Below are 18,311 nucleotides of genomic sequence, written 5' to 3'. Positions count from 1 at the left end.
GTTTAAGGCTACACGATATGTGTTATATTTACTTTTAAGCTCTCTGTTAAACCAGGGTTTATCATGTACTCTATCAGGGCGCTGGCCCCCTTTATTAGACTTTCTATGGACTTCAAAACTAGAACGCATTAAGGAGGTATGCTACACCAGAGAAAGAAGTAGGTACAGTTTCTAAAGTCATCTGGCCCAAAATATCAATGATTTCACTTGGAGCTCAAACCCTGGCATTCAAATAAGGAATAGATTAGCAAACCCAAAATTCGCTCAATTTGATCAGCAACATGATTTGTGTCAAATGACAAGAACTTGAAGTTTGGCATAAAATTGCAAAAATGCCATTTTCAATGAAAATATCCACAAATTCATGTGGTTTTCCTTTCAGAAAACATACAGCTCATGCGTCGAGCAAATTCATATTCAAGCATGTTTTTCATCTTAAATAATACACAATATATATAATTTTCATTTTGCTCGACAAATGCGCGCATCTTTTCCTGAGCAATAATCTGTATGACATTTGACAGTTTTCAGGCTTATTTTGAGAAAAAGGCGGGAAATGTCTTGTTCGTGATGTCATAATGCTATCCATTTAGGAATATGATTCTGATTTTGTTGACATAATATACCTGGCATATATTTTACTTTCTTAAAACCCTGATTAAGTTTAATTCCAGACACATTTTATAGAGGGAAAAATTTTGGGCCTTTTTATGTAGACAATCGTACCTTGTTCTTTGATGTAGATGAAAAGTGGAGGACATGTACAACAATATTTTGAAGTTGAAATTTTTCAAATTTACTTTATTTTGTCAGAAAATACAGTAATTAAAACCCCTGTTGGACTCGAACCTGCGACCTACAGTTCAGCAGTCGGTATTCTAACTTACTGAGCTACTCGGCTAGGTTTTTAAATGGAAAAGGAAAACTCCAATATTGCTGATATCGAATTTTTCATCCATGTTTTTAAAGGAAGTCAGCCATTATGACGATGTAGAGTACTACCTTAAATCAGCCAAACGTGTAGTGAACGAATTGACCGATTCATCGATACTGGTTTGGGACTCACACGGGTATTTTTCAAAGCATTCCATAAGTTCCTGAGAATTTTCTAATAGTGTCGACCTTGCCTGTGAATGAAGTTCCTGGTTCCAGACGAAGTATGATGACTCTTGATTTACCTCAACAGTAGAATTAATGTTTTGGATAATATGATTAGTTAATGATATTGTATATGTGTGTCTGGAAATTTTGGAAGTTTAAGTTATTATATATAGAAAAATCTAGAGCAGGCTGAAGTTAGCAGCCATTAAACAGCAACCAACAGCCTGGTAAGCTCTTGCTCTTGTTTATTTTGTTGTAATTGTATTCGATTTATTATTATCATCATCATTATTATTATTTAGAAAGGGGAGATAGGATCCCTTCCGTTCTAGTAGTGTAAATTTTCTCAACGAAACAACTTATGGCAATAAGATTTTGAAACGCAGTTCGCTATTCGCAATTCAATAGTGAACTGCATTCTAAAACGCAGTCCGCAATTGCAAATGCATGAAAGAGAACCAGACTGGAATTTAAGGAAGAGGTTTTAAATGTCGCCGGACAGTATTCTATTTATATACACAGATGAATCTTAAAATACGCGATAAGATAATATACAATCTTCTTTCGGTTTATCAATTCAATATGGAAATGAAAATCCCCGCACTGGATCTCTTTATCGCAGGTGAGAGAAACGTCTCGATTTTCTATATTCCTCCGTTTTATTTTGTTTTACTCCAAAATTGTTGTTTTATAATTTCTTAATTTTTTGTATATGATTTTGATATTTTATGTAAACACGGATGAATCAAAACGCGACAAGATATACAAGTCTACTTTCGGTTTTATCAAATTGATATGAAAATGGAAATCCCATCACTGGATGTTTATCACAGGTGAGATGAATGCCCTGACTTTCTATTCCTCTGTTTTATTTGGTTTTAATCCAAAATTATTCTTTTTATATTTTCTTTTACATTTTGTGCATATTTTCCAAAACAATCAACTTTCGATTTCAAAGACCATGCACAGAGGCATCTTATCCGCTCTGTTCTCTATCACATATGTGTGACTGTTCTCTATCACACATGTGTGACTGTTCTCTATCACACATGTGTGACTGTTCTCTATCACACACACACGTGTGTGACTGTTCTCTATCACACATGTGTGATATAAAACAGAGCGGATAATATGTCCCTGTGGACCACGTATAACTATTTAAGATAGGTTGTGGATGTTCCTTCGCCAAACATCCCGGCTTTAGAAATCTTAAAGAACGAGGTCCAGTGTCAGGGTGGATGTTATCAAGTGAACCCCTACTTTATGGCGTTTCTCAGTTCTCAAAATGTGTGGCACTTCACCCACAGCTAGTGGCATCCCCCGACTGAAAAAACCCCACACACCACACCTACGAATTGAACGTAAACAATAATCGAACAAACATAAAGGTTAAATATAAGACATTGTTAATACTTATAGTCACGTTCATTTCAGATCCAGAGGATTAAATTTTTCCCTTTTTTTCTTTAATGTGTACTTTGTTTTAAGCAGACTTCATTGAAAATTGTTGAGAATGTCTGATGAAGAAGAAGGCCATTTAGCAGTTGTAGCCATCGACTTTGGAACGACATATTCTGGGTATGCATTTTCCCTCTATGATCAATTCAGGAAAGATCCCACGAAAATATATGCTTTCAATAACTGGATTCCTTCCTCCGGTGGACTTATCTCGTCCAAAACCCCGACGTCCCTCCTACTCAAGCCAGATAAGGAATTCTACAAATTTGGATACGAAGCAGAGGACACTTATGCAGACCTAGCCTTGGACGAACAGCATCATGGGTACTATTTCTTCAGAAGATTCAAAATGCTTCTTCACAGGAATCCGGTAAGATATATACACGTGTACAGTAAAACATTGTGTATTCTTTACTTCTTTAGCTATGGAGAAGTAGTTCGGAAATAAAATAATTTTTAACCCAAAGCGTTTATAATATTGACCTACTGAAATTCGAGGAGCAAATACTTTCCCAAGATTTGGAACAAATGATATACCATTTTATCAATCAACAAATCCGAGAATGAAGTTTAATTTGTACATTTAAAAAACAATCAAAAAACAATACAACATACAACATTTATTTTTACTTGAGACATATTTTCGAAATTGCGAAGGGGCAAATTGAACTGCAATTTTACTGTTCTTGCAGAATCTTTCCCGAGACACTAAGATAGCTGATGCTGGTGGGAAAGAGTTACCTGCCAAAGTGGTATTTGGACATGGGATTTCATACCTTAAACAGCATGCGTTAGACAACATGAGGCAGCAGGGATTTGAGATGGATGAATGGGAAATTCGTTGGGTATTAACCGTTCCTGCAATATGGTCTGAGCCAGCAAAGCAATTCATGAGAGAGGCAGCACAAAAAGTAATACATCGATCTAAATCAGTGTATTTTTCTCTCATTGTATTTACATTTTCACAGTTGCAGAAATATTTGCATATAATGTACTGAAAAGAATCAAAATGCAATTTATAATGTTTGTGGCATTTGTAAGTTTCCAGAAAAATTAAGAATTCACCGATGAACATATTTTATCAAGCTCAATTTAAAGCATTGTATAGATTTTAACAGTCTCGTTTAAAGCCAGCATTTTGAAGATTGCATTGTCGTTATGATTATCTTAGTTGCAAATAAGTACATTCTGGCATTAGAATGAATGCTGTCTGATATGTTTTATACCATATGTTAGGCAATGCTTTACATATTTTACACACTGATTTTGACTACGGATGACTCCGTTTACCTGATCAGAATAAAGAGCTCACGGTGGGCGTGACAGGTCAACAGATGATACCTACTCCTCCTAGGCACTTGGTGTTTCCTGGTGTCCATGATTGTTTTTCTGAATTTTGTACTATTCATAGGATTTGAGAGATTAATCTGTGTTCGTTTTCAACATTTTCATTCAACGGTTTGGGAATCTGCTTCACACTTACATCTAGATATACATGTAAATACCAAATAGTTTTAATATACATGTGTATTTGAAGTGTCATCTAGGTCATTAATTTAATCTATTCATTCTGGTCTTTTATATGATTCATGAAATGGATACTAGGAAAGCAAAATGATATCTAAATTTCAGTACTTAAAATGATATTTTATCTTTTTATTTTCTGAAGTTAACTTCTACTTAGTAACAGGAACAAAACAACACGGCTGTAATATTATGCAACACATACAGAAATGTCATTTATTTGATTATTAACATGCAGGAGTTAAATTACAAATTTTACTGCTTAACTGAATACTCAACGCTTGTTTCTCAATTTACGAATTCGTGTAAGGCACGTTATTCAATGAATTTGTGGGACTTTTTACACTCCAAAGGTAATAATCATATAATGAAACCCCTCATCTTTTCTGTTCAGGCCGACATTACAAATGACCAGCTCCTTATTGCACTTGAACCCGAAGTCGCCTCAGTCTTTTGTCGTCATATTCCAGATGCTACCGGAAGTGACGTGTTTTACTCAGGCTCCAAATACATGGTGATTGACCTGGGAGGTAGTGATTCACTCAAATAAACAATTTTTAGTTTTATATTACAAATACCTGCATTTAAACATTTGAAATATCCAATTTTATTAAAAAATTCAGGAGGTACAGCTGACATTACTGTCCATCAAGTAGGCGAGGATGGCACTCTGAGGGAACTGCATCGGGCTACAGGTGGAGCTTGGGGTGGAACGAAGGTGGACGCAGCGTATGAACAGTTTTTCATCGATATAGTGGAGGAAGATGTGTGGGCAGAATTTCAATCAAAACACGCAGCAGATTATTTTGAAATCTTTCGAGAGTTCGAATTGAAAAAGAGAACAGTGAAAGGAGATATGCCTGCTCGAATTGTGGTCAAGATCCCTATTTCTCTGCGTGAATTGTATGAAAAGATTAAGTGTGAAACATTCAATGCTGCTGTAACAAATCACGAAATGTATTATAAGAGGATAAGCCCCATATCCGACAAAATCAAAATAGATTCGGAATTGGTGAAGGGATTTTTTACAGATCCTCTAGACAAACTCATCGAACATTTGCAGAATATTTTAATGGTGCAAAACGTCAGGAGCACGACGACATTCTTACTGGTTGGCGGCTTTGCTGAATCCCCGATAGTGCAGGAAACACTGAGAGAAAAGTTTCCCCACATAAGATTGATAACCCCAGGTGACGCGGGACTCACGGTCTTGAAAGGAGCCGTCATATTCGGTCATAAGCCCCTTTCCATCAGATCCAGAATGTCCCATTCTACGTTTGGAATAGCCATTAGCAAACCGTTTATAGATGGTCATCATCCTCCGGAAAAGCGAATTACAACTGCGAATGGGATCATGTGCAAGGACGTTTTCCACAAATACGTAGAATGTGACGAATCGGTGGAACATGGTTCTGTGCACTCTGTTCCGTTCACGATGGGAAGAGGATCATCAGTTAGTCGAGTCCGGGTGTTTTCGTCCTCTGAAAGGGACCCGGTCTTTGTAACCGATGAAGGTTGTAGACTCTTGGGCGAAATGATTATAAATGTTGGCAATGTCCAACAAGCGTCAAACAACGTGTCGGTAGGTCTTATTTTTGGCAAGACAGAACTGACTGTGGAGGCAAAAGAGAAGACGACTGGGCAGACTTTTCGAGCCAGATTTGACTTTCTCACATGTAACAATTAATGCCGACGTCTATTAATCAACTGGAACTGCTGTACATGTAGCTTATTTTTCAATGGTTTTCATGATGCGGTTTCAAGCTTGTCCAAGGTGTATTCAAGCATAGGTGTCAAAATCATCCACTGTAAATAGTTCACTTCTTATGCTACAGCATAAATGAAAAATAAATGAAACTGCAGATATTCTACTAGTGTGAAGAAGCACAAGGTATATCACTTCATATACTTTCAAAAACTGAAAGATATTTCTTATATTTACATTATTTAAAATTGTATTTTGTTTTCGGTGATTAGCCTACACGAAGATTATTTCAAGTGTATTCATACGCAATAATTAGCCTATTTCGAAGGTTGAATGTTTAAGAGATACCGTAATAACCTTCAGTTTCAATTAGTAAGAATGTTCAGAGAAAATCAGAGTGGGTGTAAATATATGCAAATATTAAACCTTTTGAAATAAAAAACTGTTGTTGCATTGTAGTATCTGCATTTTTGGTATTGTCTTTTTCACTATGATAGTCAGATTATCATGTCCATAAATAAAATTTATCTAATATTTCTTAAAGAAACTTACTTTTATCATAATTTTGGAGCTGATTTGGAGTACTGACTACCCTGCTAATGACTTTGTAAGACTAAGTTTAATACAGTGAGGGTGTTAAGCGACCCTAGGGTCCCCTAGATATGGAGATGGGTCTTCTTGAAGATCCCGTGAGATGAATATGTCCTCTATTGGGTAGTAGATGAGATGATCGCTCACTGTTCCCCACAATATGATAAGGAGGACATTTTAAAGAAAGAATCTTCATCTGTGGTCGATCAATCCCCTATACTTCCCTCAATATAAACGGCGAGAGGGGTCTCCTTGAAGACTGCATGCTGAACACAGCGGCTAAGTTTCTGATACAGGATTTACTGCGTGCTGGAGACGGAGGCTTAGTTTCTGATACAAGATTTACTGCGTACTGGAGACGGAGGCTTAGTTTCTGATACAGGGTTTGAGGACTGCATGCGGGAGACGGAGGCTTGGTTTCTGATACAGGATTTACTGCGTGCTGGAGACGGAGTCTTAGTTTCTGATACAGGGTTTACTGCGTGCTGGAGACGAAGGCTTAGTTTCTGATACAGGATTTATTCCGTGCTGGAGACGGAGTCTTAGTTTCTTATACAGGGTTTACTGCGTGCTGGAGACGAAGGCTTAGTTTCTGGTACAGGATTTATTGCGTGCTGGAGACAGAGGCTAAGTTTCGGATACAGGATTTATTGCGTGCTGGAGACGGAGGCTTAGTTTCGGATACAGGATTTGAGGACTGCGTGCTGGAGACAGAGGCTAAGTTTCGGATACAGGATTTATTGCGTGCTGGAGACAGCGGCTAAGTTTCTGATACAGGATTTACTGCGTGCTAGAGACGGAGGCTTAGTTTTTGATACAGGATTTGAGGACTGTGTGCTGGAGACGGAGGCTTAGTTTCTGATACAGGATTTACTGCTTACTGGAGACGGAGGCTTGGTTTCTTATACAGGATTTACTGCGTGCTGGAGACGGAGGCTTGGTTTCTGATACAGGATTTACTGCGTGCTGGAGACGGAGGCTTGGTTTCTGATACAGGATTTACTGCGTACTGGATACAGAGGCTTATTTTCTGATACAGGATTTACTGCGTGCTGGATACAGAGGCTAAGTTTCGGATACAGGATTTACTGCGTACTGGATACAGAGGCTTATTTTCTGATACTGGATTTACTGCGTGCTGGATACAGAGGCTTAGTTTCTGATACAGGATTTGAGGACTGTGTGCTGGAGACGGAGGCTTAGTTTCTGATACAGGATTTACTGCGTGCTGGAGACGGAGGCTTAGTTTCTGATACAGGATTTACTGCGTACTGGATACAGAGGCTTAGTTTCTGATACAAGATTTACTGCGTGCTGGATACAGAGGCTTATTTTCTGATACAGGATTTGAGGACTGTGTGCTGGAGACGGAGGCTTAGTTTCTGATACAGGATTTACTGCTTACTGGAGACGGAGGCTTAGTTTCTTATACAGGGTTTACTGCGTGCTGGAGACGAAGGCTTAGTTTCTGATACAGGATTTATTCCGTGCTGGAGACAGAGGCTAAGTTTCGGATACAGGATTTATTGCGTGCTGGAGACGGAGGCTTAGTTTCTGATACAGGATTTACTGCGTGCTGGATACAGAGGCTTATTTTCTGATACAGGATTTGAGGACTGCGTACTGGAGACGGAGGCTTAGTTTCTGATACAGGATTTACTGCGTGCTGGAGACGGAGGCTTAGTTTCTGATACAGGATTTACTGCGTGCTGGAGACGGAGGCTTAGTTTCTGATACAGGATTTACTGCGTGCTGGAGACGGAGGCTTAGTTTCTGATACAGGGTTTGAGGACTGCATGCGGGAGACGGAGGCTTGGTTTCTGATACAGGATTTGGATGTGACAAGCTTACAAACCGATCACAATTTTGTCTGACAAACTTAGACGGTCGCCTAATGCCCTTAATTACAAAAAATGACAGAATAGTTGTCTGTGTCCTAATATATTTATGGGTGAAAGTGTTTAGCGTAGAGCTGACGAGACTTGCACGTCCATGACTCCCAAAGAAATCCATAGAGGGAAGGTTAGACGAATTACTTGGGGGATAGATGGCCTCTTGCAGCCTTTTGATATTTGAATTAATTTACCGATTGATTTACGTGTACATGTATTTGTACGTATTTTAAGTGTCGATAATGTAATCGGGTACGAAATGAAAGCGTTTGTATGCTCTTTGAGACGACAAACTATGAACCTGCTCTGTAAAACATCTATGGGACTAATTTACACCTGCCTGAGTGTTACCTCATTGTAATGCGTAATTCTATTTTTCGTTATAACGAGATAGTTATAATGAGATACATCATACTAAGTCATTATAACGAAATGCTGTATGATAACAGAAAGACTATTAACTAGTTATCACGAAATAATATTATTCTTATCAGCTCTAAATTACGTACGATGTAAAAAAAAAATATGATTAGGATGAAAGATCTCTATCATTTTTAACTGATCAACTCTCTCTCTCTCTCTCTCTCTCTCTCTCTCTCTCTCTCTCTCTCTCTCTCTCTCCACCACTCATATAAAATAGCACGAGAGAGAAAAGGGGAGATCATTATTTCCCACCCTGTAAAACACTGACATGTCGAGACCGCACAAATTAATTATCTGCATTCTGTACTTGTTATCAATATCGTCTGCTTCTTCATTCGGCACTACCATTCCACTTTCTGTGGTTGTCTCAAAAAAATTTTACATGGTTTGCGTCGTTGCATATAACTGTATGAAATACTTGTCATCTACCCATAAAGTTATGGTCCGGACAACAAAAATGCCAAACAAATTTTAACATTTGACCTCTACATATAAGGTTACGGTTAAAGATCATAAAAAACGGCACGCGAAACAGTCTTCTCATGCTATACCAAATATCAAAGGCTTAGCCTCAAAATTCTAACATTTGATCTTTGTATATCTGGGTCATCAAAATGACACGTGACACAGTCTCATCATGGTGCACCCAAATATCAAAGGCCTACCTGAAAAGACAAACAAGAGGGCCATGGGTCACATCGCTCACCTGAGTCACCTTGGTTTATATCTAAAGATTTTCCCTATATATTCGCATGTAAAATTTTGATCCCTAATGTGGCCCTAACCTACTCCCGGGGACCATGATTTTAACAAACTTGAACCTGCATTATGTCAGGAAGCCTTCATGTAAATCCCAGCTCTTCTGGCCCAGTGGTTCTTGAGAAGATTTTTTAATTACCACTTTGAAGGGGGCATGGCCCTTTATTTGAACAAACTTGAAAGCCCTTCACCCAAGGATGCTTTTGGCCAAGTTTGGTTGAAATTGGCCCAGAAGAAGTCGAAAATGTAAAAGGTTTACAGACGGACAACAGGCGATCAGAAAAGCTCACTTGAGCTTTCAGCTAAGGTGAGCTAAAAAGTAGTGGTCCGGATATGCCAGAAATATTCTATTTGACCTTTACATAAAAGGTCAAAAGTCATAAAAAAACATGTGACGCACTGTCTTATCATGGTATACCCAAATACCAAATAGCAAAGGCCTATGTCAAAAGACAAAAAAATGGCCCGCACAAACTTTATATGTAAGCGGAAGAAAGGGAATTCATAAAAAACAATATGCCACCCTTCTTGTTACCAATATTTCGTTTCTAAACAGTAAACCAAAAATAGGATAATTTACTGTCGCTTTTTAATATACATCTGTGTTTAGATTAAGACGTTGAAATTGAACATTAAACGTAAATTTGGACACATACATTATTATTGACTTCTTTGACATACTTGGAACTTTTAGAATCGGAGGCGTCGCCTATTTCTCCACGAAATAAAAAATAATCGATTTACTTTTTTAATCATTTTATTGTCAACAAAACTAATATAATGGATTTCAGTTCTCTTTGTTTTCCTCTTTCTTGGGGAATCTTGGTCTCCATTTCCTTATCTTCGAAATTCGAGTTCGTACGCTAAAATCTTAAACAGAAACATCAAAATTGTGATTAAATTGTCAAGTACAATTCTATGCCTGTCGCTTCATCTGAATAAGCGCACCTCTGGAGCATTAAGATTTCCTCATAAAATACTTCCTAAATTGTCAGTTAATTGATTTTTTGTAATATATATATATATATATATGTACATGCATACAGACCAGTCATTAATATAAAGCGAGGAACACGCAACACTGAAGAGTTCCACAATAATGTCGTCTGTCACTAGCAGTTACAGCTCTTAACAGTGAAGATTTTGAAATTTGGTACTTTCTTTTCCCTCATATTATTAGACAGTAGAAATGCATGTATCAGTATATGATAAAACTCTTCACTGGCTGTAAATGAGGATGGCTCTTTCATCAAACCATTGACAGGAACTATTCTCGTCGGGCAAGCCCCCGGGAAATAGTTTCTGTCGCGGGTTTGATAAAAAGAGCTATCCCACTCACAGTCAGTGATTAAGTGTATAATATGCAATTGTTGATATTTTTTTGGAAATCAAAAACATGGGAAAATGTTTAACATCAGTATTACTATAGTCACATGCAACTATTTCTAAAATGTCATACAGAAAGTATTAAATGCATCCTGTGTTAAAGAATGGAAAATTGAAAATCATTTAGGGATCAAAACCATAAATAGTCCTTCGAGTTATTTAAACGAAAGTAACTTTAATTCATTTAAGATACTGTAATGAGCATAATTTTAAGTATTCTTGAAATAGTTATTTTCTGAAGTACCTGGATCCTTCACAGTGTACACATGCATATTCCATATACATATTTTTGTTTCTCAGGGCAAGAAAAATCAATCATTCCCAAGACTCCAATCTGCATCCTGAAATACTTTTCCCCAAGTGGCGAGGGCATAAGCGGACAACCTGCCGACCAAACGTGTGACTAACAAATGTGTATGATAGTAAGCAAGATCAAGCATATACGAGGGCTGTTCGATATGTAATGTGTATTTTAGTTTTAAATTTTTTTTTACGAAATCTCAAAAGTATTCGACTCAAATAGTGAAATGAACATTACCAATCTAATTAAAATTAGCTCTATCACTTGCTCTTGTTTATTGATATGTCGCGCGTGGTAGATCTAACGTAACCCGATTTGAAGCTCGTTTGAATGACCGGAGGTCAAGAAATTTTTCGTCCAATCAGATAACCACTTTCGGGATCTTGAAAGTGCCAATAGGCAAGGGAAGCAACCTACCTCGCTAATTATCGATCTTTCGGAATCTTTCGGGGATTGGCCTCGATTGCACAAAAAAGCCCAATAGTCCCGATCGTATTTATTATTTCCGGTTTATCGAAAAACAAAAAACAGCATGGTAAGATTCCCACTTATGAGACGTTTTGATGGCATTCCAAAGCCCATTCACGCCTAGACGTATATATAATAGGTCAAATATATGTGTGCTATGTGGATTCTTGTTTATTCAAGTGGAAATTTCATCGACTGGGGAAAGAACGGAGAAAAAGTTTCTTAACAAAAAACTAAAACTTACCGATGAACGAATCAAGGCTATAACTTCGGTTATTGACAGCTTCAAGCACGATTCCAGTATTTCTACAAATGGCATTTGCCTTAAGTGTTTCAGAAATGTCGAAAAGGTGTTGCACATGGAGAATGAGGTGTGTAAACTTCAAAATGAGATTTCAGCAACCAGACGTTTTGTCAAACAGAAATACCAACTTGCCTCACCATCACCATCCAAATCTGTCACAGAAAAACGACTTCTCAGATCCCCCTCTACAAATGTACCAGCTGCTAAATCGCAAAAAACCTTTCCCTCGACTGTGTCAGTTATAAACTTAACTTCACTTCCAACGTTTGATTCATTATGTCAAAAAGGTGCAGAAAAAGCAGATTTGCCAGATGTTTTGGCAACTCAACTAGAGGAAAGGAAACCTGTTCGCCGCTCCCTGGGATTTAGCGAGACAAAAAAGATTGATGAGTCTACACTTACAGGCGAAGTAGAGGTAATAGAAATGTTGCATGAACAATAACATGTTTGCATAAATTCCCTGTTGGATATTTGTAGTTAGTTTGCATTCAGTTGTATGAAAACAAATTTTTGCAGTTTCCTTTATTTAGACACGGACCATTCGATTTAGGGGGCTTTGTTTTGTACCTCAGTCAGATTATTTATTTTAGTACAGTCTACAAGTAAAGTTAAAAAAAATTGTTGGCAAAATATTTTTTCAATGGCAAAATATTTAGCCGGATTATTTTTTCAAGAGCACACCCAGCCAGATTACTCTCAAGAAACAACCACCCCCCTTCTTCATTAAAATTAAATGGTTCATGTCTAATGCGAATTAATTATTGTGCCCTGATATTGAATTCCTAGCATATCTGTATAAAATTCAGCCGTTTAATACTAAAGTACATTACATTTGCATTACACAAAATGCTTTAATTTTGCAATTGTGGCAATCACAGCGTTTTGACAGATCTTGATATAGATAATATATATTTTCTTTTTAAATGTACAAAAATTAAAACATCAATTGAAAGATGAAAGCATAGATTTGTTGTTATAAAATTATCTAATGATTATGACTTCATTTACTTGATTTTGGTACTTTTTTCCTTGAATAATACATTTATGCTAGTATGTGTGTGTCATTTCATGTGAATAACAAGCATTTGTTTAATTAACAAACATTTGAAATTGATTCAGTTTGCATTTATGACAGTAACTTACTAACACAGATACATGTAATGTAATTAATGCTACAAAATACACAGGCTGTGGATTTTATTTATACAGTACAGTCAGTTATACAGATCATGAAGAAACCTATGGCCATAGAATCCGCTTTCACATGTTTAATATCAAGATCCACTACTGTTTGAAAACATTTTTTAATGTAGACGGCAAGATGTCCTTTATGGATCATACATTTGTGTATTTCATCAATGGTATTTTAATGAAATTATTGTTTATTGATTTTGGTAATATTTCAAGTAAATTTACACATTGTTAAACATTCATGTCTAATAACATGAATATTTCTTTTACAAATGTATTGCAGCTTACAATGTAGGTATTAAGAAATGTTATTTTTTAATCCATAGTTGAAAGTTATGTATGTTAATTATTTAATTGCATGTTGTTTTTACTCACATTGTTTACATTTCAGGAGTTTCAGATTAAAAATGTGCATGTTTCTGTTTACATCTTGTTCGAAATCAATTGCAGAAAACGATGAAGGTAATATTTCTTAACAATAGACTAGTCTATATGAGTTTGCGTTAAGGCTTAAATTTTTTGTGACTGTTTACTTTTTCAGTTTAAAAATTGATAAAGGATATAATGTGCATTATGTACATGTAAACATATGAAAATGAAAATACACATTATGGGGTAAGTGTCAAAGAGACTGTATCCATCCATGAGGAAAAAATGTAAAAATCTAGAGGTCTCCACAAGGCCTTGAACAAGGATGCAATTCTATTCCTAAAAAAAAATTCTTTTAATTTTTTTTAGTTCTTTTAAGTATTTTTCTAGATATTAACCAAATTTTTATCAAACAATAGGTACTTGAATGTTTCAAACAAAAATAGTGTATTCTCAAAACATTTATGGATAATGAAAAAAAATCACTCATTTGCTCCAGGCAACAAAATAGATACATGTATATACATTGTAAAGAATAGTCTTATTTATATATTTAAATGATTCTTAGTCAAAATGGTGCAAATAATAATTTTTTCTTATGGAAGATTATATTCATTAAATATTCATATACATGTACATTGTACAACATGTATTTATTTCAAAGAAACATACCATTGTTATATTATATTCTTATTGTTCATCATAGGTTTCCATTTATTACCCTAGTGGTAAGAAAACAACTTTTGTTCCAAATGACAATCATCGCCAAATATGTAGGACAATATGCAGGGGACAAAATGTAGAAAGAAACATCATTGAAATTATTGGAAGGTCACACCAAGATGTGCTTACAACAGCAGTTTCAAAGCTTGTAGCCAAAGAATGTGAAACCATCTGTAAACGAGGATCAGGGGCATTACTACAAGACAGAGCATATGATGGCATATTTCAATTTTCCTGGGACAAATTTCACAAAGAAATTGAAGTGAAAGCCCCAAATACATTGAAGATAATTTCATCAACCATAAGCAACATACCGGTAGTACCAACTGAAAAGAAATTCTTATGCATCATGAGTACAGTAGCTTCAGCATTACATGGAAGGAGCCAGGAGATGTCATCACTCCACTACCAAATAGGATTTATACTGACCCGCGGAACATGTAAACAGAAGGTCAGTACAGTATGTCTATTGAACTCAGAGCCTACATGTACTTAAACTTTTACAACTAGCTGAAGCACACACACCTTGAGTAATGGTAGGCAAGATTCCTATGCTTCAAACACCTACACTACAGAAAAGGTGTTACCGTGATAATTCACTGTGATAGTGGTACCACTCTCGTGGTGGTAATACTGTATTTTTTTTTCTGTTTGATATATTTTTAAACTCAAAAGTGCTAATAAAGTGATGGCAATGACTTAACTAAATACAATAGAAATTGGGTTGATATGTGAAAAGGAGAAAAGTTACAGCATTACCACCAAGAGAGTGGTATCACCATCACGGTGAATTAACACCTTTTCTGTACTGTATCAAGCTGCTGTGCTGTAAAATCCACCAGTAAATATAAATGAATGAGAGTCTCAAAGATAAAACTAGACATTTTTCCATCAAAAATATCATGATGGGGATTATAAAGTTTTGAGCTATGTAATTGAAGCCACACATCTTGTGTTTTAACTGTGAAGTTGGTACAATTATTAAGAATATCCATGTTACTTCAGCAAAACCTCATACTGATATTGCGGAATGATCATCATCTTATGTAACTCTTCCTTTAAATTAAAAACATATAACTATTTGCATGTTGCTTGCTTTTGAAAAAAAGTAATATACTAAGTATTTCATTAATCCATGTTACAGGTATATCAACTTTCATTTCAGGATATTGAAAGACTGGCAAAAATTGGACTTAGTGTTACACCAAAATCTATTCAACAGAAATTATTATCTTGGCAAGACCATTTAGACAAAGAAATTGTAGAATTAAGAGATAAATGGAAGGAAGGAGGCAATGTGAAATTTCAATTGATTGGAGATAATTGGGACAAAACTATATTGCCATCCTATAGAACCAGTCAAGACAAAACAATTTCTCTTCACTTATTTCATATATTTGCTCTCATTGATCGTGTTTCTGGAGATGAAGATGTAAACCAAATCCAAATTGAAAGAAAACTTAGTGTTGTTGATTTTATCCCATCACTAGAAGACCAAAACAAGCTGAAGAAAGAACTGACATTCCTAATTGCCTCCTCCTTGATACATAACATTGAAATTTTGGACAAGGAATTTGGAAAAATTTATCCAAGTCATTTTCAGCATGAATATAGTGACAAAGCAGGCCTTAAAACATCTCAGGTATACATTTCTTACTTAATGCAAGTGTAGTTTGGCCATGACAAAATACAATAAAATAATTTTTTTACCATGCGACATATCAATAAAACGGGAGCAATGATAGATATAATTTTAATTAGATTGGAACATTACATCCCTTCAAAGTATTCTACGCGGTTTGAAATACATAATTTCCATTTCTGAATCAATTTCTGAAATGCGTCACGGTACGCTGATTTAGGTAGACCTCTGAGGCACTGACTGATGGCTGAGCCAAGGGCTTGTCGGGACTTGTAACGACGACCAGATAAGAACTTCTAAGTTTTGGAAAAAGGAAAAAGTCGCAACTGGCTAGATCTGGAGAGTATGGTGGGTGTGGCAAGACGGTGACCTTTTCTGACTTCAAAAATTGATTCACAAGCTCAGAAGTAAGTGATGGAGCATTATCACGAAGTAGACGAACATGCCTAAATCCTGACACAGGGCGTCGTTCATGGTAATATTTCTTGAGCTTTTTTTAATATAACATCTCGGCAATACCGACCTGTAACACTTTTGCCCTTTGGCACCGAAATTTGTACGCCTATACCATCACATGAAAAGAATATGAAATAAAGAACCTTCTTTGTGCTTATGGTTCTTTTGGCAACTACAGACCTTCTACCCACAGCTGCTTGGGTTCAGGACCCCCCCCCCCCCCCCTCCGAATAAGCTACACGAGTTGATTTAATTATTTTTTTGTTGAAAATATTTCTAACCAGTGAGAGTATTTTTCTAAAAGGGCTTATTTAGAATTATTTTGGACTTTAGGGGTATGTACGACGTTGTTGACATGTATTAGAAATATTTTCAACAAAAAATAATTAAATCAACTCATGTAGCTTATTCGGAGGGGGGGGGGGGGGGTCCTGAACCCAAGCACCTGTGCTTCTACCGTGTTTAGTTAGCCATATTTTGTTTCCAATTTTTCTTACTGGTTCGAAATAGTGAACCCACGTTTCGTCACCAGTAACAATGTTTGCAAATTGTCTTTGATTGAATTTGGGAAACATTTGGAGCAATTGCTTAGCGGTTTGTACTCGTACCTGTTTTGGTCATCTGTCAATATATGCGGTATCCATCTGGCAGAAATCTTTCGTACTTTCAAAATACGCTTCAAAATGAAATGCACCCGCGATAGCGATATGCCAACAGCTTTGGCAATATCACGAATCGTGTATCTGACATCACTTTCAATTATTTCCCTGACTTTTGAGACATTTGCTTTGCCTGTTACAGTCACAGGTCGGCCAGATTTTGCTGCATCTTTGACGGACTCTGTGCTAGTCAGAAATTTCTTTCTCCACCTACGAACTGTCTCATAAGATACCTTATCAGACCCGTAAACTTCCCCAAATTCACCGAGTTTTGAGCGAACTTTTATATAAGCTCTTCTCAACCCGTTTCCCAACCATTTTTACAACAGTAGTCAACGACTGGCTCTATTGAAATGACTAAAAGTTTAAAACTATGTGGAGCTGAAGGCTCGTGTTTATACCGTTGGAAAGGTACTGGATAGAGCTATTCAAGAGTACCATCATCCACGTAATCGTGCAAAGCGTTATCGCACTGTGGTACAATACACATTACATATCGAATAGCCCTCGTATTTAAATATACAACAAAATTAAAGGTTTTATTCGAAATTATTTTCAATATATCTTACTTTTATGCAAGTTAAACAATGCATAAGCAGTACTAAATTGTAGCATAACAACATTGCTTTACATGGGTTTTTTTTGCGAATGCGTAAATCAAGCTTCCCAACAAGAGCAAGGAGAAAATGAAGCTTATTTTCATGCAGATACTTTCTGTTGTTTTAAATCATACCTGGAGTGATGTTCGTGGTTTTTGGTGTTGTTGGATTCGGGGCTAGAAAAATATAATTACATGTATAAATTGAAAACCATTGTAATAATCATCCAATGAAAAAATACTTCCCCCGTCTTTATTTTTAATATACATATTACTATAAACGTAAATCATGATTACCTTCTTTCACACAACTACACTGAGTTTGGTTGAAAACGAAACCAAAGTCGCATTGATAGAGAATTTCACCGTGTCCTTCCACGTACAACAAAAAGTAATCCTGTCCCATGTCTGAGGTCTTCATCGAGCACGAGGAATTTGCTACACAACAAAACATAAAATATTTAAGTAGTTTTCTATCCAAATACCTATTCTCTTTAGAGAAGTCGAAAGGCATAGCCTTCATCGACTTCTCTTCGCAAGCATTCATATTTTGATTCTGGAAAACGTGTAAATGCCGGAGTCGGTGACGGTTTATGCTTCGACCGACGTTTCGACTCAGATGTGCCTGGATTTACGCATATAGACAAGTTGTTTTCAAACATTTAACAGTAATGCACAAAACTGTCTCAAGGAAATCAAAACTTACTTGCTTTTAATCCATTTTCAACACATCCCCTGTCCCGGGTTTACGTTAACTGGTC

The 18,311-nt window shown here is 36.4% G+C and overlaps 2 protein-coding genes and 1 long non-coding RNA gene across 8 annotated transcripts in view; 2 read left to right on the top strand and 1 right to left on the bottom strand.

Moving 5' to 3' along the window:
• Positions 1–909: 909 nt before the first annotated feature.
• Positions 910–6,246, top strand: LOC125681438 (heat shock 70 kDa protein 12A-like). Of its 5 annotated transcripts, none has more exons than XM_056154501.1 (5): positions 910–1,157; positions 2,593–2,929; positions 3,252–3,470; positions 4,478–4,613; positions 4,707–6,246. In XM_056154501.1, the coding sequence occupies exons 2-5, from the start codon at positions 2,615–2,617 to the stop codon at positions 5,768–5,770; spliced, it is 1,734 nt and encodes a 577-aa protein (XP_056010476.1). In that variant the 5' UTR covers positions 910–1,157; positions 2,593–2,614; the 3' UTR covers positions 5,771–6,246. The 5 variants fall into 5 exon arrangements, with proteins under 5 accessions (XP_056010476.1, XP_048777491.1, XP_048777493.1 ...); XM_048921534.2 differs by having other exon boundaries at positions 910–1,934; XM_048921536.2 differs by having other exon boundaries at positions 936–1,328.
• Positions 6,247–8,144: 1,898 nt separating this feature from the next.
• On the top strand, positions 8,145–15,814 carry LOC130051806 (uncharacterized). Its single transcript, XR_008800064.1, has 3 exons — positions 8,145–8,401; positions 11,140–14,646; positions 15,361–15,814. It is a non-coding gene; the product is annotated as an uncharacterized LOC130051806 (long non-coding RNA).
• The window catches only part of LOC125679981 (uncharacterized), a 33,603-nt gene continuing 25,484 nt past the window's right edge, over positions 10,193–18,311 (bottom strand). Inside the window, exons 23-26 of one of the 2 annotated variants that reach the window (XM_048919431.2) lie at positions 17,848–17,988; positions 17,686–17,727; positions 11,084–11,223; positions 10,193–10,323 (exon numbers count right to left, since the gene is read on the bottom strand). In XM_048919431.2, the coding sequence (XP_048775388.2) occupies positions 11,093–11,223; positions 17,686–17,727; positions 17,848–17,988 (314 nt within the window). In that variant the 3' untranslated portion in view covers positions 10,193–10,323; positions 11,084–11,092. The remainder of the gene's footprint in view (positions 10,324–11,083; positions 11,224–17,685; positions 17,728–17,847; positions 17,989–18,311) is intronic. The other variant, XM_056154494.1, reaches the window with a different exon arrangement.

This window comes from Ostrea edulis, chromosome 2 (genome assembly GCF_947568905.1).
Source record: "Ostrea edulis chromosome 2, xbOstEdul1.1, whole genome shotgun sequence".
Taxonomy (NCBI): Eukaryota; Metazoa; Mollusca; class Bivalvia; order Ostreida; family Ostreidae; genus Ostrea; species Ostrea edulis.
The sequence above is the reverse complement of the archived record's forward strand: the minus strand, read 5'-3'. Positions and strand labels throughout refer to the sequence as shown.